Source organism: Staurois parvus, unplaced genomic scaffold, assembly GCF_062004578.1.
Source record: "Staurois parvus isolate SC_StPar_1 unplaced genomic scaffold, SC_StPar_1.0 ptg001570l, whole genome shotgun sequence".
In the NCBI taxonomy this organism is placed as follows: Eukaryota; Metazoa; Chordata; class Amphibia; order Anura; family Ranidae; genus Staurois; species Staurois parvus.
In genome coordinates, this window is record NW_028319366.1 from 545,001 (window position 1) to 571,161 (window position 26,161).

General features: G+C 45.1%; 1 protein-coding gene across 1 annotated transcript in view; it reads left to right on the forward strand.

Annotated features, from left to right (window-relative positions):
- Window positions 1-25,695, forward strand: part of ZDHHC7 (zDHHC palmitoyltransferase 7) — a 51,218-nt gene extending 25,523 nt beyond the window's left edge. Inside the window, exons 2-8 of the mRNA XM_089662861.1 lie at window positions 834-910; window positions 1,579-1,899; window positions 7,199-7,323; window positions 11,136-11,232; window positions 14,268-14,349; window positions 18,075-18,205; window positions 21,377-25,695. Coding sequence (XP_089518987.1) covers window positions 1,594-1,899; window positions 7,199-7,323; window positions 11,136-11,232; window positions 14,268-14,349; window positions 18,075-18,205; window positions 21,377-21,550 — 915 coding nt within the window. The 5' untranslated portion in view covers window positions 834-910; window positions 1,579-1,593 and the 3' untranslated portion in view covers window positions 21,551-25,695. The remainder of the gene's footprint in view (window positions 1-833; window positions 911-1,578; window positions 1,900-7,198; window positions 7,324-11,135; window positions 11,233-14,267; window positions 14,350-18,074; window positions 18,206-21,376) is intronic.
- Window positions 25,696-26,161: the final 466 nt, after the last annotated feature.

A 26,161-nucleotide genomic window follows, 5' to 3' on the forward strand; every position in this document is an offset into this window, starting at 1 on the left:
ATGTGATCCCCCATGTTAGCCAGCGGCGGTTGCATGGGAGAGAAAAGAGCACTCAACAACGGCTGGCAGTGACATCATCCAAAAGGCTCCCATGGCCCATCTGTTGTTGGTGTTCCCTCTCCCCTACAGCTGCTGCTGACTGACACAGGGGAGCTGGATCAGGTGACCAGACTGAAGGAGGCTGAATATAAGTAAGTATATATATCCTTCTTTTTTTTTTTTTTTTTTCTTTACATAAGTAAGTCAGCATAGGTGTTAGGAGGGGGGCGGGGAAGTGTTTTTAAGACTTGTTAGATTAAGACTGGAATTCTACTTTAATACTGAGAAGAAACCTTTTAAAACAGAGGGGTTCTCCAACTATATCCGGGGAAAAATGAAGGAGCATGAGTTTGTTTATTCTTTTAAAATGGCTCAAACAAAATCTGCTGAGACCAACACGTTTCAGTGGTTCAGGGATGCCCCCTTCATCAAGGTTTGAGTTGTGATTGAAAGTCAAAGCTGCAATTGTCGTCTGCTGACAAGTGTGCCTTACATTACTTCCAGAACCAATGATGGTGTTTTCTGTCTCCCAATTACATTTTTGATCTCCATTACAACTGAAGTCCTGATGCAGCAACCCTGATACCCCGAAACATGTTGGATATATCGATACATTTGTTTTGTGAAATATTTTAGACTACTGGAACAGCCCAGGATGGGATGGGCAACTTGTTTTTCTTATGAATGGTTTTCTTGAAACGTTTAGCCTTCGATCCCATGAGATAACATCACCAGAAATATGTTTCATTATCTCAGTATATGGGACTAAAACCTGCCTTGTTGATTCTTGTTAGATCCCCCGGACATGACTGATTCCACCTGCAGAGGAAGGGAGAAGACGATGTCCCAATAACATTGATGACGCTGTGAGGTAAGCAACGTCTTTATTTATCTTTCTTAAATGGAAAATATACATCATGTGCGGATTTTTTTATTTTTTTCACCTTAAGTTATTTTTAACACTTTGTTACCAGTTTTCTTCTCCATATTTGTTATTGTAACAAATATAGAGGTCTGTCAATAAATCACTAGAGGTAGCCCTGCATTTCACTGACGTCCCCTTTTCAGTGACTTTTCCTAGGCTGAGATGATGTCATCAGTCTGCTGCAGGCAGGAGGAAGCATTTCCTCAGTCTCACCTCCCCCGTTGATCAGACTGTACATTGTAACTTTGTAGCAAGTCACAAGGTGAGAGGCTGCAGCAGAGGCTGATATATGTCAGATATTTGTGAAATCACCCCAATATGCTCAGGCGCCAGGATTTATGTAATTGTAGGTCAATCCGGGAAGTGGATAGTGACTCCAGATGATGCCTGAACAAAGATAGCACTGTATTTCTAGAGAGAAAAGCTGATGAAGGCATTGTGAGTGTGAGCTCTGTGAGAGGTAATAAATGCCTGGAAGAGTTACTGACACATTACTGAGCATGCTGCAGTTACCTCTGAAAATAGTTCCACTTTAAGCTATTTGTTCAGTTTTTTTTTTTTTTTTGCGCTTTCTTATAGTTTGTTTTGTATGATCTGTCCCTGTGTGTCCTCAGGACCATCCGCCAGACATGCAGTCCTCGGGACACCGCTTCCGCGACGTGGAACACCATCCTCTCCTGAACGAAAGCGATGGCTACAGCCCCGCCCATCCGGACAACGATTTGGCGGACAGACTGTGGTTCATCCGGGACGGCTGTGGCATGGTGTGCGCCGTAATCACATGGATGCTGGTCTTCTATGCAGACTTTGTGGTGACTTTTGTAATGCTGCTGCCATCCAAAGACTTTTGGTATTCCGTCATTAACGGGACCCTTTTCAACTGCCTGGCGGTCATGGCACTGGCCTCCCACCTAAGGACCATGCTAACCGATCCGGTGAGTGCCAGAACCTCCCTCCTCCCAGTTTTAAAACCCACTTTATGCTGGTTTTTGATTTGTCTTAGTCATATAACATGGTGAGGCTGTCTGCCGGCGCTCAGCGATATATCATAATTGGGTGGAGTTTACCTTCAAAGCTGAACTCCAGGCAAATGGCTACATACACAGATGAAATACCTATATAGGAGCTGTTTGCCAAATGTTTTTTTATTTTTGTCCATTCAGTACTGAGATTTACACAGCTCTGTCACACAGCCCAACCCTGTCTGGCAGGAGAGGGATCATGATTTTTCTCTGCTACGTGTAACGTGTAAGTTGTCCGTTTATGACACAGAGAATAGCTGCGATTCAGAGGATCGCAGCTATTCTCTGGTCATTTACAGTTTGACACTCAGGAGCAGGGGCGGACTGACAACTCATGGGGCCCCCGGGCAATAGGGGATCATGGGGCCCCTGTGTCCTTGCCCAAACTTAAAAAAGCCTATGAAAAAGGTACCAGAGGCATCTCATGGGGCCCCCTACTGACCCCGGGCCCTCGGGCAGTGCCCGAGTTTCCAAATGGTCAGTCCGCCCCTGCTCAGGAGATCAGCGGAGAACATGTTCAGCCCTTCACTGGAGATCTGTGTTCTCCCTCCAGATTCTTCAGCCCAGAGCTGTAGAATCGGAGGAACCGAAAACTAGGCAGCGATAATTTACCTCTGCTTAGTAAACTGATCTTTTACTGTAATCTCGCGAGATTATAGTAAAATCAGCCGTTTTCCAGCGTTTGTAGACCGTTCTCCCTTCGTTCAGAGAACTGATCTACACCGCTTCATAAACGGCATTCACAGGAGAACTGTGTTCTCCGAGAATTCCGCAGAACTGAGCAGCGATCATTTACCCCTGGTTCATAAACGGACACCTTAGTTTTAACCTCTTGGCGCCGGCCGAATGCAAATGTGCTTACTCCCGGCGTCTGGGCCTAGACGCCGAACCGCCGCACATTTGCGTCTATGTAAAAAAAACATATGTGCTGAGAGCACACGCGCTCTCAGCACACCCGTTCGGTACTCATGGAAAGGTCCCGATCTCTTCTGTCGATTGGGACCTTTCCCGATCAAGTGACCGCCGTGACAGTGAATCACGGCGGTCACATGACCCTAAAACCCGCCTTGCCTTCCGGCTTCTGGAACCCTTAAAGGGCCCGGGAGGTGCCGGCGCCAAGAGGTTAATTAAAATCAAAAGATGAACTAACACTTACTTACACCATCGCCACCACCCCGATCCTCACTCTACTTTCCCTCTCTCCCTACATGCTGAAGTGTCCATACCCATGTAGAGGTCTGGGGATTTGAAATCCCTGCTGTTCTCACTCTTCTCTGTGCAGAGATTCCAGGAGGGATCAGAGCAATCAGAATCCCTCAGGTTCATCTTGGAGCTGCTGCACAGAGAAGAGGGAGAAGAGCAGGGAATTCATATCTCTAGACTGCTACATGGGCTCCATGGGTACTGACAGCTCCGCACCCACAGAGCTAAGTACAGCGGGCACCGGGGGTCTTGGGAATGGAGTACTGTGTTTAGGTTACCTTTTTATTTATTTTTTTCTTCCTGTGAAGGTGAATTAACATTTTATGTAACACTTACAGGTCTTGTCCCTCCCCCAGCCTGTGACTAGACAGTGAAAGGAGAAGCAGCAGACTGAAGAGCTCATCTCTGCTCTCTCCTCCTATCAGCATGATTTTGCTCTTTGCTTTACTTCTCCCTATCCCAGGCTCTGTTGTACAGAGTCTTTTACATTTGCCTGGTGTTCTGTTTTTATTCAATCGCAGCGTCACTGTCTGACAAAAGCAAGGGAGCAAGACATCGCCCGGGAATGAGATTCAGAGACGGCATCTAGTGTAGCAGCCAGCGCTATTTAATGTGTCGGTTAGTTTTTGTATCATTGGTTCGAAAATGAATTCCCCCACTTGTGTGCTTAACGTTTCTTTCCCTGTTCAGAGCAGCAATACTGTTCCAGCTGATCCTTCGACTTAGCCACCCTCACCGTGCATTGTGTCAGTCCTTTCCGGGAGGAAGCTCTGCACTTCCTCTTTTCTCCTCTCCTGCTCCACATGACACTCTTCAAGGGATTGCAGGGTGGCTCCATGTCATGATTGACAGCAGCCCTCTTGTGAAATTTTGTGGGCCCGAGGAAAGGAAAGAAACGTCTGACTGTTACATCACATAACGATTGACAGCAGCCCCTGCATGGCACTCTTTGTAGGCCTTGTGAATGGGAGGGAATGTCCTGCTGTAACATCATCAAGATTGACAACACCACCCACATGGCACACTTTGCTGCCCCTGTTAAAAGAAGGGAATGTCCTGTTAAGACCTCATTGACTGTGGCCCCTACATAACTCTTTGTGATGCAGGGGAAAGGAAGGGAATCCAGCTGTGATGTCATATGATGACAGCAGTCCTCTCATGACATTTTTTGTGGCCCCAGGGAAAGGGAGAGAAGGTCCTGCTGTCACTTCATACATGACAGTAGCCCCCATGTGACACTTTCTGCACCCCTGGGAAAAGGAAGGGAATGTCCAGCTGTGATGTCATCATGATTGACAGCAGCGCTTATGTGACACCCTCTGAGGTATTGGGGAAAGGAAGGGAATATATGTGCACATGTGATGTCGTCATGATTGACAGCAGCGCCCATGTGACACCTTCTGAGGTACCAGGGAAAGGAATGGAATATCCAGCTGTGATGTCGTCATGAGTGACAGCAGCGCCCATGTGACACCCTCTGAGGTATTGGGGAAAGAAAGGGAATGTCCACCTGTGATGTCATCATGATTGACAGCAGCGCCCATGTGACACCTTCTGAGGTACCAGGGAAAGGAAGGGAATGTCCACCTGTGATGTCATCATGATTGACAGCAGCGCCCATGTGACACCTTCTGAGGTACCAGGGAAAGGAAGGGAATGTCCACCTGTGATGTCATCATGATTGACAGCAGCGCCCATGTGACACCCTCTGAGGTACCAGGGAAAGGAAAGGAATGTCCACCTGTGATGTCATCATGATTGACAGCAGCGCCCATGTGACACCTTCTGAGGTACCAGGGAAAGGAAGGGAATGTCCAGCTTTGATGTCATCATTGACGGCAGCGCCCATGTGACACCTCTGAGCTACCAGGGAAAGGAAGGGAATGTCCAGCTGTGATGTCATCATTGACGGCAGCGCCCATGTGGCACCCTCTGAGGTACTAGAGAAAGGAAGAGAAGGTCCTGCTAAGACCACATTGGCAGCCCCTCCATATGACGCTTTGTGGCTCCTGGGAAAGGGAAGGAATGTTTGGCTGTGATGTCACATGGTGATTGACAGCGGCCTCTGCATGACACTGTTTGTGGCCCTGATTGACACTGAGCCCTACATGATGCTCTTTGTGTTATGACGTCATATGGTGCTTGATGGCAATCTTTGAGTGACACTCTTTATGGCCACATGCAAGGGAGGGAACATTCTGCAGTGACGTCATCATAAATGATAGCGGCCCCCCACATAACAATTTTTGCAGCCTGGAGGAAGGGAATGTCCTGCTCTGGCGTAATTGTGATTGACAGTGGTCCCCACTTGATGCTCTTTGTAGCCCTATGTTACATAACATGATGTTTTACAGGGGCCTCCCACATAACACTGCTTTGTGGCCCTAGGGAAATGGAGGAAATGCCCTGCTGAGATTTCATCTTAAATGACAGCAGTCCCCACAAGACAATATTTGCGGCCTTTAGAAAAGAAAGAGAATGTCCTGCTGTGACTCTGTGCAAAGAAATGAAACGTCATGCTTTGATGTCAACATTTTTGCTGCAGCCTCCATGCAATGCCCTTTGTAGCCCAAGGGAAAGGGTGGGAATGTCCTGCTGTGGCTAAATGGTTGCTTGATTCAAATCCCAACCACAGCACCACCTGCCTGGAGTTTGCATGTTCTCCCTGTGCCTACGTGGGTTTTCTCCCACACTCCAAAGACATGCTGGTAGGCCAATTGGCTCCTGTCTAAATTGTCCCTAGTATGTGTATGTATGAATGTAAGTTAGGGACCTTAGATTGTACGCCCCTTGAGGGTTAGGGACTGATGTGAATGTACAATATATATGTAAAGTGCTGCGTAAATTGACAGCGCTATATAAGTACCTGAAATAAATAAATGATTGACACCACCCCCATGTGACACTTAGCAAGAAAAGGAAGGGAATTTCCTTCGGTCACATCATTGTGGTTAATAGTGGCCCCCAAGTGACACTTTGCAGCCCCAGGGAAAGGGAGAGAACATTCAGCTGTGACATATGCAGGACTTGACCTGCTGCAAGTAATCTCTGCAACCCCCCCCCCACTATCACAGTGGGATGGGGAGGTACCTGAACAAGTCACATGACTGCAATATACAATCATCAAAAATAGGTATCTGGACTTCGTGAAATACTGCGATCGCTGCACAGTTATTCGTATCGTGTTATTAATTGCTTACATGTCATAGGACAGCCAAGAACTCTGCTGTGAAAATGGAGGGGGGCTTAAGACTCTGATGTGGAGGATGGGGGAATGCAGACTCTGATTTAAAAGGATGGGGGGGTGGAGGTCTCCATTGTGAAAGGGGGAGGTGGAGGACTTTGATATGAAAAGGGAGGGGGGGCGAGACAGACGACTCTGATATCAAAGGGGGGGACTGAGGACTCTAATGTCAAAGGGGGGGACTGAGGACTTTGATGTCAAAGGGGGGAGCCTCTGATGTGATGAAGGGACCCCAATTTAGGCTTGGGTGCCTAGTGGTTTTGCATAATTTTAAAGGGTGCCATGACTAAAAAATAAGTGGAGAAGCTCTCTATAGCATGTGGGGTGTTCTGCCATTTTTGATTTTTTCATTATTTTTGTGATGCTTCATGCCCACTAAAATCAGGCTTGTAGTGGGAGGTGCCTGCTCAGTAGCTGAATACGTGGTAATGAGAAAAACGTCAGCAAACTTAGAGGATGGAGAAGGTAGGTGTCACTACTATTGGCCCAGAAAGCAGACAGGAGGTGGGGCCATGGCACAGACCTATAGAGCTACAGGCTGTAAATGTGTTGCAGGGGATTTCAGGAAGCTGATATAAAGACAGATTTGCGTACTTGATACTAATTCGATATATGAATACATGATATGTTTATGTGAAAGCCCAACTTGGCAAAATGTCTTTTTTTTTTTTTTTTCTTTGTTGCCTGGAGTTCATCTTTGTATAAGTGATGTAAGAAGAATCTGTTGGTTCTCCAGCCTGCTGGTAATGTCTGCTGTGATTGCAGGGAGCGGTGCCCAAAGGAAATGCCACTAAGGAGTATATGGAAAGCCTACAGCTGAAACCAGGGGAAGTCATCTACAAATGTCCGAAGTGTTGCAGCATCAAACCGGAGCGAGCGCACCACTGCAGGTAATAACTTGGTGGGCTTGATCTCCAAACACAATGAAAATACTCCCCCCTTTTCCTCCAAACAATGCATTTGTAACCCCTCTATTAAACCATTCAGGCAAATCAAGCAAGTTTGCAGACATAACTGTTCAGCTTTTTCCTTTCTCCTGCTGTCCTCCAGGAGCTGTAGTGATTTCAGGGGCACTGCCTGTTTAAATGCCTTGTCTGTTTTCTGGTACTCTGCTTTTGCCTTGCACATGCTCCTTAGGCCAGCAAGTATAAGTAACATGACTTTCTCCTTGCCCCTTCTGGATATTTTGTTTGTGCATGCTTCCAGACACTGTAGGGAAACCGTGTGCTGTAAAAGTGTTAGAGCTGCTGGCACTGAATCTGCCAGATATGAGCAACTTATTACCATGAGGGTATAGTTATTGTGTAAGCTCTCTCATTTGTACCTTAGATTGTGCACCCCTTGAGGGTTAGGGACTGATCTGAATGTACAATCAGGGGCGGACTGACAACTCATGCGGCACCCGGACAATAGAGGATCATGGGGCCCCTGTGTCATTGCCCAAACTCAAAAAAGCCTATGAAAAAGGTACCAGGGGTATCTCATGGGGCCCTCTACTGACCCCGTGCCCTCGGGCAGTGTTAAAGTTTCCAAATGGTCAGTCCGCCCCTGTGTACAATATATATGTAAAGTGCTGCGTATATTGACGGCACTATAAAAGTACCTGAAATAGATAAATAGAGTGAATGGACGGGTATAACCTGGTTTATGCAAAGCGAAACTTCACTCCTCTGTCCGTTTGCTCCGCCCCCTGACTGTGAAAGCTGCTGGAGTATGTCAGAGAGAAAGAAATACACTTTTGTCATGATGATTTTGAAAATACAACGTGCGTCATTCTATTTTTTTTTGGGGGGGGGGGGCCAAAGAGGCTTTTGGTGATAATATTAGAATGATTTGTTTTTTTATGTTTGCAATTGCAATCCATACATAGACAAAAACATAACACTAGAAAAAGCACTTTTTTTTCTACATTGATTAGTGTTAGTTATTTATTTATTTTTAAGTTGCTGTAAACAAAAAGTATCATTTTTTTATTCTTTTCTTTTCCTGTTTAAAATGACTTCTTAATAGTTTTTTTGCATTTTGCTTATTGTTTATTCAATGTGACACTAAAAAAAATAACACATTTGAATAAAAAGTAAAATCCGTTGAAATATTAATGGCTATAAAATAGATATAAAAAATAATGGGAATGGGGAAGATGGCGGAAGAAAGCGTCAATTAGGACTGATTAGAGTAAACAAAGGTTTAATAAAGGGTTAAATAGGGAAAAAATGTTCTCTTTTTTTTTTTTGCTTTAGATGCCATGATGTGCAGATTTGAAGTTCATTCGTTTAATCTGCAAATTTGAGTAGCTATTATTATTATTATTATTACTACGAGTTTATATAGCGCCAAAGGGTTTGCTCAGCGCTGTACAATAGGGGGGACAATACATGGCACAGTACAACAACAACAAACAACGTACGAGGGGTAAGAGGGCCCTACTCTTACGAGCTTACAATCTAGGAGGGAGGGGGTAAAGGTACAGTAGGAAGTGGCTGAGGGGGATGAAGTGGTGGGAGGAATGAGGGAGGATGGCCGTTAGGTGAGGGTGGGGTAGGCTTCCCTGAAGAGATGGGTTTTGAGGGAGCGCCTGAATGTGAATAGGGAAGGCGACAGTCTGATGGATTGGGGCAGTGAGTTCCAGAGGATGGGGGAGGACCTGGAGAAGTCCTGCAGTCGTGCATGGGAGGAGGAGACCAGGGAGCAGGATAGAAGGAGGTCCTGTGAGGAGCGAAGGGTACGGGTAGGGTGGTACTTGGTGATCAGGTTGGTGAGGTAGTCAGGGGCAGTGTTGTGAACGGCTTTGTAGGTCAGGGTTAGGAGTTTAAATTTGATGCGTTGGGCAATCGGGAGCCAGTGGAGGGAGAGGCAGAGGGGGGTGGCAGAGGTGGAGCGGGTGGTGAGGTGGATGAGTCTGGCAGCTGAGTTCAGGATGGTCTGGAGCGGGGAGAGCCTGCACTTGGGTAGGCCAGTGAGGAGGGAGTTGCAGTAGTCAAGGCGTGAGATGATGAGGGAGTGTACTAGTAGCTACATAAGCAACTGTAAAGTAGAAATGTTACTTTGTATCTCTCTTTGAACATTGTTTATAAAGGATGTCACCTTGTATATCTCTATCTCTCATATGAACAGTGAAACACTGTGTCAGTCTCCTTTTCAACAGCCTCTAAATCTGCTGTATTTACATAGCAACTTCCGGCTGTCATTTTCACAGTTGGGAATTGCTAGCAAGTCAAGGAGAGGGGCTGCAGTGGGACAGAGGACAAGGACATGCTCAGGGGCGGACTGACCATTTGGAAACTCGGGCAGTTCCCGGGGTCAGTAGGGGGCCCCCATGAGATGCCCCTGGTACCTTTTTCATAGACTTTTTTAAGTTTGGGCAAGGACACGGGCCCCATGATCCCCTATTGCCCGGGGGCCCCATGAGTTATCAGTCCGCCCCTGGACATGCTACACACACCCTGTGTACTTCAATTAGGTTGTTTGGGGCATGTGTAGTGCATCCAGCGTTTACAGCTTGTTAAACTATATCTGTTTTTTGTCAACTAATACATTTGAGCAGGAGCTACATTAACAATATGCCCTATATGTCCTCATAAAATGTCACAAAATGAGTTACCCTCCGGTTCACATATGCGGCCGTGCGGGCTGCGTTTTGCGCGGGCACGAGAGCCTATTCATTTGAATGGACTCCTGTGCCCCGAGACCCTTGGTTCACATATATGCGGCCGTGTGGGCCACATTTGTGCTGGCGCGAGAGCCCATTCATTTGAATGGACTCCCGTGCCCCGTGACACGCAGGGAGGAAGTCCCTGCACTTCTTCTGAAAACGCAGCCTGCACGGGAACCTCGGTTCCCAGTACGGTTGCGTGTTCCAGTGCGGGCGGCGTGCCATTAGAATTAATGGCACCCACCCGCGACTCCGCATTCCTCTGTGCGGGTGGTGTGGCTGCACGGATTTTCATGCGGATCCGCAGCCGCACCAACCGCACAGATGTGAATCTAGCCTGACACGCAGGGAAAGAAGTCCCTGCACTTCTTCTGAAAACGCAGCCCACACGAGAACCTTGGTTCCCAGTACGGTTGCAGTTTCCAGTGCCTGTAGCGTGCCATTAGAACTAATGGCACCTGCCGGCGGGTCCGCATTACTCTGTGTGGGGGGTGCGGCTGTACGGATTTTCGTGCGAATCCGCAGCTGCACCACCCCCACAGATGTGAACCTAGCCTTATTGTCCAGCTAATGGGTACAAACTCATGTCTGCTAAAGTTGGGCTTAAGGCTAGATTCACATATGCGCGGCTGCGCGGATTTTTGCGCGGATCCGCAGCCGCACAGAGGAATGCGGACCCGCGGGCGGGTGCCATTAGTTCTAATGGCACACTGCACGCACTGGAAAATGCAACCGTACTGGGAACTGAGGTTCCTATGTGGGCTGCGTTTTCAGAAGAAGTGTAGGGACTTTTTCCCTGCATGTCACGGGGCACGGGAGTACCTTCAAAGGAATGGGCTCTTGGGCCCTCGAAAACGCGGCCTGCAAGGCCGCATATATGTGAACCGGGGGTAAATGACCTGTGCTGACTAAAGGTTTAAAGCCTGTTGACCGGTTCATAGACTCCGTTCTATTGTCCCTGATGTAGAAGTGTCACAATGTACATATTCACATCGCATAATTCCTCTGCTCCTCTCTTTATTTGTCTTTCCTGTGTTCTCTCCACCTCAGTATTTGCAAGCGATGCATCCGAAAGATGGACCATCACTGTCCGTGGGTCAACAACTGTGTGGGTGAGAAGAACCAAAGGTTTTTCGTGCTCTTCACTGTGAGTGTTGCTTTGAATTTTTAATCTTTAGGGAAAAATGTAGCGGATTTGCTCCAGAAGATAAAAATGTTTTTTTTTACTAAAAAGCTAAAGTCTAATCTGCTTGTGTGTTACCCTCCCTGGTTTCTCCCTCCCCATCATCAACATGCTAATGGAGTTTTTTAAATAAAACCTTTATTAGACCCAGTGATGTCATCACTGGGTTTCTATGCTTCTCTGTGCAAAACTAGCAGATCTTAGCTGGTTGAAGGAGCCAGGGGGTAATTGTTTCGGTCATGTGACTAAGGTTGGGTTATTGAAGGTCAGCTGGATGACTCCACAGGTTGTGGCTCTATTGCCTCCTCCTGACTCTGGAGGACCATAGAACCTACCAGAGGTCAGTAAGAAGGAAGGGGAGGAGTCCTAGTCAGCATATTCATGGGGGAATCTGGCCAATCCCAGATTTAGAAGCCCTGGTGGAGTGGTGGACTGGCCTATAAATATGGAAGATTCGGGCTGATAAGGGAGTGGGGTAGAAGATGGAGTGCTGAGGAGACTGTCAGTTAAGCGGGCATGGCTGGTGAGAAGGTCTGGCAGGGTGCTGTACATAGCTTCCTCTAAACATCACAGTCCCCCTGCCTCAGTACTCCTCTCAAGAGTCCTCAGTTCTGATGTAAGCAGTGGGCTGGCCCTTGGGAGAAGTTATGTAATTATGTAGTTATGCCTTAATGGGTGGGTGTCAGTATGGAGGCGTGGGTGTTTCTAGGCAGCCTATATTTCCTCACCGGTGATTGGCCGCCAGAACTGTAGCTCAGGAAAGGCACACAGGCGGCCAATCACCGGTGAGGGGGCGGAGCCGAGCGGCCCCGCGAAAATCGAGTGAAGTAGCGGCCGGTAAGTGTGCAGTGTAGAGGTGCTGCTGCAGCCACATATGCTGGCTGCAGCAGAACCATACTAGAACATCGGTCAGCAAGTGTAATTTGTGTCAGTGGGAGGAATAATATCCCATCATTGGTGTCACTGATACTAATGATGGGGCATTATTCCTCCCACTGACACCAATGATGGGGCACTATTCCTCCCCCCAACTGACACCAATGATGGGACACTATTCTTCCCCCCACTGACACCAATGATGGGACACTATTCCTCCCACTGACACCAATGATGGGGCACTATTTCCCCCACTGATACTAATGATGGGGCACTATTCATCCCACTGATACCAATGATGGGGCACGATTCCCCCCACTGACACCAAAGATGGGGCACTATTCCCCCCACTGACACCAAAGATGGGGCACTATTCCCCCCACTGACACCAAAGATGGGGCACTATTCCCCCCACTGACACCAAAGATGGGGCACTATTCCCCCCACTGACACCAAAGATGGGGCACTATTCCTCCCACTGATACTAATGATAGGGCACTAATCCTCCCACTGACACCAATGATGGGGCACGATTCGTCGCTCTGACACCAATGATAGAACACTATTCCTCCCACTAATACAATGATGGGGCACTATTCCTCCCACTGACACCAATGATGGGGCACTATTCCTCCCACTGACACCAATGATGGGGCACTATTCCTCCCACTGACACCGATGATGGGGCACTATTCCTCCCACTGATACTAATGATAGGGAACTATTCCTGCCACTGACATCAATGATGGGGCATTATTCCTCTCACTAATACCAATGATGGGGCACCTATTCCCCCCACTGATACCAATGATGGGGCACTATTCCTCCCACTAATACAATGATGGGGCACTATTCCTCCCACTGACACCGATGATGGGGCACTATTCCTCCCACTGACACCGATGATGGGGCACTATTCCTCCCACTGTCGCCAATGATGGGGCACTATTCCTCCCACTGACACCGATGATGGGGCACTATTCCTCCCACTGATACCAATGATGGGGCACTATTCCTCCCACTGACACCAATGATGGGGCACTATTCCTCCCACTAATACAATGATGGGGCACTATTCCTTCCACTGACACCGATGATGGGGCACTATTCCTCCCACTGGTGTGCATTGGAAGAGGGGTAGTCTTATACGGCGAGTATAGCCCAAACACTACATTTTAGCAGAAAAAGTAGGGGGTCGTCTTATACGCCGGAAAATACGGTAATATTTCATATTGAGGACTGTTGTGTAATCTTCAGAGAGAACTGGGAACAATTAAAGATTTAACTGATAAGAGCACAACACAGGCAGAGAGCACAGGAAGTTATCAGCTCATAAGATTTCTGGCAGGATCAACAGTTATATCTGCGCTAATCAAGTGTTATAAAATATAACTCTTGCAATTGTAAAAAGGGAGTAAATAAGAGAAGTTCAGTGCGAACACTGAGAACTACAAATGAATTCCACAAATACAATCATGTAACAGAAATTGTCTAATGTTGTTTAATGTGCTGCCGGCTAGGTCCCTGACTGGTAACCCAAATTTTGTTCAACCCACTTTAATTATGATCGCTGTACGGTACCTCTGTGTGAGGTCCCGATTATGTGTTCACTGATTGGCCAATCAGTGATCACATGAATAGTAGTAAGCATGATGTCACTTCTGACATCAATGCTTACTACGTGTGAAATCTATGAATGATCACAGAGATCACATGGTACAGGGCTATTCACAGCAGCCTTGTACCATGTGACAAGCTGTGACCAATCACACCTCACACAGTATTTCTCAATGGCTGCAAGAATGCAGCCAGAGAGAAGGAGAAATGATTGCTTTTACAGCCTTTATGGGTGTAAAAGCAATCGGTGTAAAAAAAAAAAAAAAATCTTCATCACCCCCCCACAAGTAGTTCAGTGTGGACACTTTGAGAACTACAAATACAATAATGTAACAGAAATTGTCTAATGTTGTTTAATGTGCTTCCAGCTAGTTCCCTGACTGGTAACCCCAATTTTGTTCAACTTTAATCACTTTTGGAGCAGTACTGACAGTTCATTGTTCATACATTATGCTAAGCATGTTTTTTTTTTGTGGTTTTTGTTTTGTGTTTTGGCCTCCCTCTAGATGTACATAGCACTGATCTCTCTGCACGCCCTCATTCTTTGTGGCTTCCAGCTCTTCACCTGTGTCCGGGGGCAGTGGACAGGTAAGCAGCCAACAGGGGCAATTAATAGAAGAACCACATATCTTCCCTTCCTGTTCTGTCTGACAGCCATCCCTTGGACAGGAAGTTAGGGAAAGTTCTCTAATGGGGACTCAACAATAAAATCCTGGAAGTATGAGAGAGGTGTGGAAGTATGAGAGAGGTGTGGGGGCTCAATTTCCTAACACAGTAGGTATGCTCAGCCAGACCCTAAAGTGTAACTAAAGGCAAAACTTTTTTTTTAATTTTGCATAGAGTAAAGCCGGCCTTAGATGTATTGAATCTTGGCCGTTTCAGCAGGCACTGGTCTAGATTTGATCCATCTATAGACAAGCTAGTTGTACTGAAGTCAATCTATATGGGCCCTCCTTTCCCTCTCTCCCTCCTAGATTGTAAGCTCCCAGGATCAGGGCCCTACTTTCCCTCTTGTATTGAACTGTATTGTTGCTGTATTGTCTCCTGTTATATTGTAAAGCGCTGAGCAAACTGTTGGCGCGATATAAATCCTGTATAATAATAATATATAAATCCTGTATAATAATAATATATAAATCCTGTATAATAATAATAATAATATATAAATCCTGTATAATAATAATATATAAATCCTGTATAATATTAATAATATATAAATCCTGTATAATAATAATATATAAATCCTGTATAATAAATCCTGTATAATAATAATATATAAATCCTGTATCATAAATCCTGTATAATAATAATAATAATATATAAATCTGTATAATAATAATAATAATAATATATAAATCCTGTATAATAATAATATATAAATCCTGTATAATAATAATATAAATCCTGTATAATAATAATATATAAATCCTGTATAATAATAATATATAAATCCTGTATAATAATATATAAATCCTGTATAATAATATAATATATAAATCCTGTATAATAATATAATATATAAATCCTGTATAATAATATAATATATAAATCCTGTATAATAATAATATGTGGGAGAGGGAGGTGGCTGGAGCCAGATACAAGTGATTTGTTTTTTGACTGGTCTTTAACAAATTGTGTACCTTGGGTGTGCCACACACAAAAAAACATCAAAGTACACAGGAAATATTTAGTACGCCCTGTCCTTCTGACTTGCTGCTCCCCCCAACTCCTTGCATTTGAACACATTTCCATGCTGTCAAAATGACAGCCAGAAATTTTAGTGTAAGTAGTAGCTGTTGTCAAAGGTCAGACAGTGTGTTCATAAACAATGTTCATACACAAGATAGAGAGATACAAAGTGACATTGTTTGTAAACATTGTTCAACCTGGAGATAATAGAAATGCTGCTACAGGGCGGCACGGGTGTGCAATATCATGTGTATAAATACGTGATTTTGCAGGTACAGTTAGGGGGCACGCCATTCATGGCCTCGGCTGTCAATACACTGGATCCCGGCCGGTGATTCCCCACTGATCTCCGAGTATTACCGACGGGGGAGAGACCTGTGTATAAACAACACAGATCTCTCCCCCTGTCAGCTCCTGCACACTGCTTTGTATGGCAGTGTGCTTACAGTGTAAAGCACACACACACAGAGCACACAGTAAAACTGCACACAGTTAACCCTTTCATCGCCCCACATGTTAACCCCTTCCTGCCCAGTGCCATTAGTACAATGTCAGTGCTTTTTATTAGCACTGATCACTGTATTGGTGTCACTGGGGATGTCAGTGACACCAAGTCAGTTCCCTCCAGTGTCACAATGCCCGCTGCATCCCGCTATAAGTTGCTGATCGCCGCCATTACTAGTAAAATAAAATTCCAGTATATATATACCGTCATTTATAAACGCTATAACTTTCACTTAAACCAATTAATTTACACGTATTGGGATTTTTTTTTTTTAGCAAAGACATGTCGCAAAATACATTTTGGCCTAAATTTATGACAAAATTAGATTTTTTTTTTTACATTTTTTTTTACTAGATTTGTTTAATAACAAAAATATAGTTTTGGCTTTTTTTTCCAAAATTGTTGGAAAAACATAAAAACCGCAGAGGTGATCAATTACCACCGAAAGAAAGGTCTATTTGTGGTAAAAAAAGTATGCAAATTTCATTTGGGTGCAGCTTCGCATGACTGTGCAATTGTCAGAGTAACGCAGCACTGTAACTCATAAAATGGCCTGGCCAGGATGGGGGGAAATCCTCTGGAGGGCAAGGGGTTAAAATAGCATTGTTTTTAAACATTGATGAGACAGGAAATGGAGAGATACAAAGTATCATTGTCTATAAATATTGTTCGGAGCAGAGATTCAAGGTAACATTGTTCATAAACATTGAGCAGACAGGAGATAGAGGTAGATCGAAGGGATGAACTCCATCTTCATATGATGTTAGTTAATGCAACTTGACATGTGGGAAAAAAAAAACCCATTTAGGTAGAAATTGTTCCTAATTAACCCCATTAACTCTTACTTTATCCTAATCAGCTCTAGTTAACTCCTTTGTTGCCATCCAAGTCTGGCATACATAGGCAGCAGCAGGGAGTTTTGTACTCGCATCAGGATGCCTGTAACACTGGTACGTTTTTCCCCTCACCGCCCCTTTTCTGTCTTATGCAGGCCATAGACGGGGAGAAAACCAGCCGTTTTTTTTTTTTTTGGAGAAATGAAAAATTGGTCGTTCAATCAGCCGATGTTACCACCATTGGTATAAAAAAGTCGGCTGATTTTCGTCCTGTCTACAGCTGGCAATTATATAGAATATGCAGAAGAAGCAGAAATAGAATATGCAGAAGAAGAAGAAATAGAATTTGGATAAAAAGAAGAAATCGAATATGAATAAGAATAAAAAGTTGCAACATTGTATCTTTGTATCCATTTCAGATACAGATGTTTGTATTCAGATACAAATAGATACAATGTTACTATACTTTTAAATGTCAAATATTATATCGGACTGAAATTTTTTTTTTTTTTTCTCCTTCTTCATATTCTATTTCTTCTTTTTTCTTCATAATATATTTCTTCTTTTTCTTCTTCTTCTTCATATTCTATTTCTTCTTTTTCTTCTTCATATTCTATTTCTTCTTTTTATTCATATTCTATTTCCTCTCATTCATATTCTATTGTTTTCCTTTTCTTCTTTTCCTTCTTCTTTCATGTCACTGCTCATGTGCATTTTTTAAAATCGGAAAAAGATCGACAGATTTGTCCATCATTGCCGCGAAAATCGGCAGAACAACAAATTTGGCCGATTTTTTTTTTTTTTTTTTCCAGCAGGATCGATAATCGAAAAGGGCAAAAATCACAAAAACCAGCCGGCCGATTACCGCACTAACGATCCAAAAATCATCCAATTTTTTTTTTTTTTGCCCGATTTTCGGCTATTTTTTATCCCATCTATGGCCCGCATTACATTCTTAAAATTTACTGAGAATGGTGACATTTTCCCTGGACAGAAATCAAGGAAATAGATCTTAGTTTGCATGTTCAAACAAGCAGGGCCCTCTGTTTCCTCTTGTACCAAATTATATTGTAATTGTAATGTCTAACTTCATTTTGTAAAGCGCTGCGCAAACTGTTGGCACTATATAAATCCTGTATAATAATAATTAATATATCCGAATAAGGAACACTGACATATAAACCTCAGAGGTTTTAATTTGAAAAATGTCTTTTGATTTTTGTGTTGGTGTTCTCTTATCATCCATTCTCCTTCTCCCACTTACCCTCTTTGTCATTCCGCAGATTGCAGCAGCTTCAGTCCACCTGTCACAGTGATCCTCATGATCTTCCTCTGCCTCGAGGGCCTCCTCTTTCTCACCTTCACAGCTGTCATGTTCGGGACACAGATTCATTCCATATGCAATGATGAAACGGTACGTGGGGATATGGGACAAGCCATGACTGTTACTGCTCTGATTTCTGGTGTTGGTGTGTGTTTTTTTGTTTGTTTTTTTTCTGATTAGGTAAAAAAAAAAAAAACCCTTAACCTCTTGGCACTGGCCGTATGCAAATATGCGGCCTCCTGGCATCTGGGCCTTGACGCCGAGCGGCCACACATTTGCATTCTATTAAGAAAAGCAAAATTGCTGAGAGCGCGCGCCCTGCGTGCTCTCACCACACGTCTGGTACTCGCGTAAAGATCCGGATCTCCTCTTTCGATCGGGACCTTACCCAATCATGTGACCGACGTGACAGTGAATCATGGCGGTCACATGACCATAAAACCCCGCCCTGCCTTCCGGCTTCTGAAACCCTTAAAAGGTCGGGAGGTGCCGGCACCAAGGGGTTAAAGAGCAACTATGAATGTTGTAGCTGCTGACTTTTAATAAACATGCACTTTCCAGTCTAGCGATCCAGCGCTGTGCTCACCTGGACCGGTTCTTTGCTGGTCTTCGGGTTCTTGAAGCTGCCATTTTGGAAGTGGGAAGCCAGCTGTGACTTCCTGGTGCTTCACAGCCAGTTTCCTACTGTGCATGCATGAGTAGCTTTGTGCTTTCTCAATAGACCTGCAGCCTCCTAGGACCTGTGACATGTTCCAAGAGGTTGCGGGAGGGGGAGGCTAACCGCACTTCCGCTTGCACTGTCTAGGTTATCCGAATTGAAGTTCAGTGAGTGCCAGGGAGAAATAGGTACCCGCTCCAAGAAAAAAAAAACAAAAACACATCCAAAAATAGTAGAGAAGGGGGAAGGAAGAGTAAAAGCGGAGCTTCCCTTTTTAGGTGAAGTTCCGCTTTTAAGTAGTTATATAGGCATGACCCAAGTTTACCCCCCACACTTTCCTGGCACCCTCTCCCCCAGAACTATTTATTCATTTATTTCAGGTACTTATATAGCGCCGTCAATTTACGCAGCACTTTACATATATATTGTACATTCACATCAGTCCCTAACCCTCAAGGGGTGTACAATCTAAGGTCCCTAACTCACATTCATACATACACATACTAGGGACAATTTAGACAGGATCCAATTAACCTATCAGCATGTCTTTGGAGTGTGGGAGGAAACCGGAGTACCCGGAGGAAACCCAAGCAGGCACAGGGAGAACATGCAAACTCCAGGCAGGTGGTGCCATGGCTGGGATTCGAACCAACAACCCGAGTACTGCCAGGCAGAAGTGCTAACCATTTAGCCACTGTGCTGCCCTATTTCTTTTACTTTGTTCTTTTAGGGAGAAATCTGCTGGGTTTTTTTATTTTTTTTTTTACTCCCTGTGACATCATCACCAGGCTTGTAATTAAACATGTAAGGGCAGCTTCTGTGAGCTCAGATCCTTTTCACAAACACATTGGACTTGATTTGCTAAAAGCAAACGGGGAAGGGGAGTTGCACTAGGGAATTGGTTAGCCAACAGTTCTCCCCACCAATCATAAGCTGCCAAGGCATTCCTTTCTCCACAGCCACATATATAGACACCCCTTGCATACGTGTGGGGAATGCCTTGAGTGCTTGATGGTGACCAGTAGTGGCTTTGAATTAGGATACAAACTCGCCTGAGCTTGCCCCTAGTAGTGATGAGGCATGCTGGGGGGCAGATATGGAGGTGTTGCAAATAAATTCAAGAAATTGTCAAGGATGGCGGTGACAGATGAGAAAAATGGTAACAGAGGAGGGAGCTCCAGCACACAGCCTGTGATTGACAGCCTCCGCTCTCTTCTTGTGTGGTGGGGGTGTCTGTTCCCTCCAGTCAGTCCAGAACTCTCAGACAAGCTTTAAAATTCTGGACTTTTAATGCATGTAGAGAAGAGAAGACTGCAGATAAACAGGTACAACAGATATAGGAGAATTTGTTTCATCTCTGTGTGATCACCTGAGATCAGTGACTTCACTGGGTATACGTAAGGGTTTACAACCACTTTAATGCAGAGAATGCTTTAACCACTTCCTGTCCGGCCCATGTATATAAACGGCTGGAGAGGAGCAGTGTAGGGGTGGATGGCCATTTATAAATGTCCTCCCCGCTTCCTTGCTTGTGCGCGCTCCCTGGGAGCGTACAGCACTGTGATCCGGTGCCCGCTGTGTCCGGAGGAACAACGATCGCTGTACGGGACCTCTGTGTGAGGTCTCGATCATGTGATTACTGATTGGCCAATCAGTGATCACATGAATAGTAGTGAGCAAGATGTCACTTTTGACATCATTGCTTACTACGTGTAAAATCTGTGAATGATCACAGAGGTCACATGGTACAAAGGCTATTCACAACAGCCTTGTACCATATGACAAGCTGTGACCAATCACAGCTCCCACAGTATTTCTCAATGGCTGCAGGAATGCAGCCAGAGAGAAGGAGAAATGATTGTTTTTACAGCCTTTATGGGTGTAAAAGCAATCCGTGTAAAAAAAAAAAAATCTTAAATCACCCCCCGCAAGTAGTACAGTGTCACTATGGTGACACTGTGCTGCTAGGGTGACAGTATGTTAATTTAAAAAAAAAACCCATAATATTAAAAAAAAAAAGTAAAAATATTTTTTAAAAAATTATAATTTTTGGTTATAAACCAATTTGGGTTTTTTTTTTTGTTTGTTTTTTTACTAAAAAGGTAACAGAATAAATTTTGGCCAATTTTGGATTTATGAATAAAGATTATTTATTTGCAAAATTTTATAAGAAAAACACTTTTTTTCTAAATTTTTGGACTTTTTCATTTATATAGCAAAAATAATAAAAATCTCAGTGGTGAATGAATACCACCAAAATAAAGTTTTATCTGTCTCAAAAAATGCTAAAAAAGTCATATGGGTACAGTGTTGCATGACTGTGCAATTGTCATTCAAAGTGTGATAGTGCTGAAAGCTGAAAATTGGCCTGGACAGGAAGGGGGTTAAAGTTTCTGGACTGGAAGTGGTTAAGGTAAAAAAAAAAAAAAGCAAAAAAAACCCTTTTAGACTTTGGAATCGCTTTACTTAGCACAGATGGTACAAAGAGTTGGGCTCAGGAACACAGCAGATCTATAGACCAATTTTTGTCTCTTTCAGCTTGTCATGGTCATCCTTGCTGCATCTCACAAACATGTTTTTCTAATTCTTTGCCCCCTATGTAGGAAATTGAAAGGCTGAAAAGCGAGAAGCCCACGTGGGAGCGGAGGCTGAGGTGGGACGGGATGAGGTCCGTGTTCGGCGGGCAGCCATCCTTACTCTGGATCAACCCCTTTGTGGGATTACAAATGAGACGATTCCTCAGAGCAAGAAAAGGCGGCACCGAATTCTCCGTCTGAGCCAATACAACCAGAACCCTCCGAATCCCTCATCAGTGCTGGAATCGCCAACATATAAAGGGACCTTGTTTTACTCGGCGATGCGACTAACAAAAGATACAATCGTGAAAGTGGGGGGGGGGAGGGGGTTTTATCTTTTTAAATTTTTTCCGAAGTGGCATCATATACGGACGTAAAACGGTGTCCTTGAGGCTGGAAATGGTGACAAATCGATCACTCTGAACTTTAATTTATTCCGATACAGGGTTCTGATTGCACCTCGCGTAAAATTTATTTTTTAAGTTGAAAAGTGTTTTTGTTTTTTTGGTTTTTTTTTTTACGGCAAGCCGAATGAGACAAACCTTTTATTGCTGTATAGACAAACTTTTTATTTACTGGACATCTCCAAATTGTAATGTGACTTCCAAAGTGTTGTCGGTGCGTCGGGCGGGGCGTTCTAGAGATCGTATTGTTGCAAAACTAGATGTCAGCATGCTCCACGCTGGATTTTGTCTATGCATGCGGCTTGGTCCGTCTTCAAGTACCCAAAGTCACTCAATTCTCTAACTCCTCCTACCAGCCCCTCTTCATCATGAATGTATTTTACTTGCAGTACTTTTGTTTACACTACATTTCTTTCTTCCTGTGTGATTTAAAGCGGGGGTCTCCAAACTACAGCCCAAGGGGCCACATGGCCTCCCTTCCCCAGGATTTCTAGTTCAGGTTTTCACCGGCGTCTTAACAATTAATGATATGCTGTAAGCCTTACAGGGGTAAGGGGGACTCTAAAGGGGACACTGATGTAAGGGGAGACTCTGATGGGAACCCTGGTTTTCAGCGGTGGCCTTGATAGGGACCCTGTTGTAAAGGGGGGACACTGATGAGGACCCTGCTGTTTGGTAGGACTCTGATGGGGATCCTAATGTAAGGAGGGACACTGATGGCTACCCTGGTTTTCAGCGGTGGTCTTGATGGGGACCCTGATGTAAAGGGGGACACTGATGAGGACCCTGCTGTTTGGTAGGATTTTGATGGGGATCCTGATGTAAGGAAAGACACTGTTGGCTACTCTGATTTTAAGCGTTGGCCTTGATGGGGACCCTGATGTAGAGGGGGACACTGATAAGGGCCCTGCTGTTTGGTAGAACTCTGATGGGGGATCCTGATGTAAGGAGGGACACTGATGGCTACCCTGGCTTGAAGGGTGGCAGTGCTGGGGACCTTGACATTTGGGGGGCCTCTAATGGGGACCCTAATATAAAGTGGGACTTTGATGGGAATCCTCATGCAAGAAGGAAGGCTCTAGTGAGGACCCTGATGTAAGGAAGGAATCATTAATTTATAAAACTGGTTTTTTTTTTGTTTTGTTTTTTTTGGGGGGCTCGTAAGTATTTTTCACCATATGTGACCCTTGTAATTATAAGTTTGAAGACCTCTAATTTAAAGGATCATGCCACCCCTAGGTAAAAAGAAAAGAAAAAATCAGCATTAGGCAAAAGCACAGAGTGTTTTTTTTTTTTCGAGAAACAGTTGTGACATAATGCTTAAACCAGACTTAGTCCCACCACCAGATATAGTGAATTTAGGGTCCAGGGAGACCGGATATAGTGAATTTAGGGTCCAGGGAGACCGGATATAGTGAATGTAGGGTCCGGGGAGACCAGATATAGTGAATGCAGGGTCCAGGGAGACCGGATATAGTGAATGCAGGGTCCGGGGAGAGCGGATATAGTGAATGCAGGGTCCGGGGAGACCGGATATAGTGAATGCAGGGTCCGGGAAGACCAGATATAGTGAATGCAGGGTCTGGGGAGACCAGATATAGTGAATGCAGGGTCCGGGGAGACCGTATATAGTGAACGCGGGGTCCTGGGAGACCGGATATAGTGAATGCAGGGTCCGGGGAGACCGGATATAGTGAATGCAGGGTCCGGGGAGACCGGATATAGTGAATGCACGGTACTGGGTTTAGTAACACTTTAACTTGGAGGTTTCAGTAATTACACTGATCATTTTTGGCTCCTGTGATGTCCTTGCTGTTGAGATCACGTTGTTCCCGTAGATGATGGATGTGCTAATAGCTTGCCTATAAGAGGAGACAACATGCTTTTCCCCCATCTTCCGCATGTCATGCCATAGTTCTTGCAGGGACAGCTGGCACAAAGGTGACAACGTTGCCATTTCTCAAGAGGCAGCATAGTGTTGTCACCCTCAAACAGGAAGTTCCGTACGGCAGAGAGCTCTGGAAGGATTAACAAGTGTTCAGTAGGATTTGCTGAAGGAATTCCAAGATGGTTGCTGAGGAACATATCGATTTTAAATTTTTGCCTATAGGTCTACTTTAAGCCTCATGTACATGGGTGCCTGGGGCTGTGTAAAATAAATTGTGGGTATGTTTCTGCACCCAGGATACACAGCTTCCACATACGACCAACCATAGTAACAAATGGCTGTATGGAACTATACATTGGTTTACACCACTATGGGCGCATGCGGCTGTATAAATGTACGTTGTGTATGGTGCCAGTCATAGTGATGAATGTCTGTACTCGGGTGTATCCTGCTATTATGTAAACCCACTCATGTGTATGGGCCTACAACCCTGGCTGCAGTCTGCATGCAGCTTTGTGCCTGCGCAGGGTTTATGCAAGAAGCAAGTAAACCTGAATCGGGCCATTCATTACTATAGTCTGCGCCATATTCAATTTACATTTGTGTAGCCTCAGGCTCCCATATGCATAAGGCAAGCAGTGGTGTATACAGCACACAAGACTGCTATAGTGCTGATGAGAAAAGGTATTTAGCAGTTTATATTTACTGAATTAATTGCATTTCCATGTTCTGCGTACTGTGGGAGACCAGATATAGTGAACGCAGGGTCCGGGGAGACCGGATATAGTGAATGCGGGGTCCGGGGAGAGCGGATATGGTGAACGCGGGGTCCGGGGAGACCGGATATGGTGAACGCGGGGTCCGGGGAGAGCGGATGTGGTGAACGCGGGGTCCGGGGAGAGCGGATGTGGTGAACGCGGGGTCCGGGGAGAGCGGATGTGGTGAACGCGGGGTCCGGGGAGAGCGGATGTGGTGAACGCGGGGTCCGGGGAGAGCGGATGTGGTGAACGCGGGGTCCGGGGAGAGCGGATGTGGTGAACGCGGGGTCCGGGGAGAGCGGATGTGGTGAACGCGGGGTCCGGGGAGAGCGGATGTGGTGAACGCGGGGTCCGGGGAGAGCGGATATGGTGAACGCGGGGTCCGGGGAGAGCGGATGTGGTGAACGCGGGGTCCGGGGAGAGCGGATGTGGTGAACGCGGGGTCCGGGGAGAGCGGATGTGGTGAACGCGGGGTCCGGGGAGAGCGGATATAGTGAACGCGGGGTCCGGGGAGAGCGGATATAGTGAACGCAGGGTCCAGCTATTTGTTACTATGGACGGTTGTACACGGCAGTTGTTTCCCAGATGCAGAAATATGTCCTCAATTTACACTAATACAGCCTCTTGCTCTCAAGTACATGAGACCATGAGAAAGCATTGACGGCCATATTTTGTTACAAGGCAAACCCAATTGGCACTGAAATGGAGGGTGATATGGAATCTTTTCGGAGACTGGAGAATGTTTTTGATGGGAAAAGTCAAGGTGTGTGACGACTCAAAATGTTAATCCTTGCATTAAATTGAGATATTGTTCCCAAGGGTAAGTAGGGAGGTCAGTTTTCTATTGAAGTAGGCAAACCCCCAGAACTACATCTTCCAACATCCATTTCTCTGCATATAGTATCTGGGCAGGCTTGTATGAGTTCAAAGACTGTTTGGGGGATAGGTGGAGTTCTGTAGTCCTGGGGGAGGGGCTGACAACACAAGGCTTAGGGTTTCAATGCCACATGGGTTGTCAGCCCACACAGGAAGTTAGAAGCTCACTGAATTTCTGGCCAAGTGTTCTTTCGTTCTTGCAGCTTTTCTAAATCGACAAAACACTTTAAGGGAGCCTGTTACAAAGCAAAACACGTGTCTCAGGGGCCTCATGTCTGAAGGGCCCACTCAGTCACCTGATCTGAGACTAGCATACAACTCCTGAGTTTGGAAATGGCAGCTTCATGACTAACTCTGTATAACATTTGATCCTTAGAATTCACCGGCACCTGTATTCTAAATTAAAGAAGAACTCCGCCATTTACTGTTGATTTATAAGCTGTTTACAGCAACGCTATTCGTTTTTCAGAAAATACAACCTCCGTTCTCTTTAAATACAGATGGTTTGTGGGGTACCCATACCTAAATTATGTACATACACCTAACAGGTTTTAGGGCGTTATAAACATTAGCTTTTGCTAATAGGCTCAGAAGTGATTGGAAGAACCAATGCGACCTACCATCAAATCAGATCGGTCGGCAAACTTCAGTCCGTTTGATACATTGAAACCATAGTTGCAATTGAATAGAAAACGGGAACCCTGTGAGCTATTGTGATTGATTCTGGATTTCTTGATCACCTGATCAAACACACTGGGTGTCCCCTTCAAATTTGATTACAAATGTACAGGCAGCTTTTCAGTTGTCACGTTAATCCGCATCAGTAATGCGCTGGATCCAAACGTAGACGAAACCAAATCCAATTTGTAAAGAAAAGAATCCACAG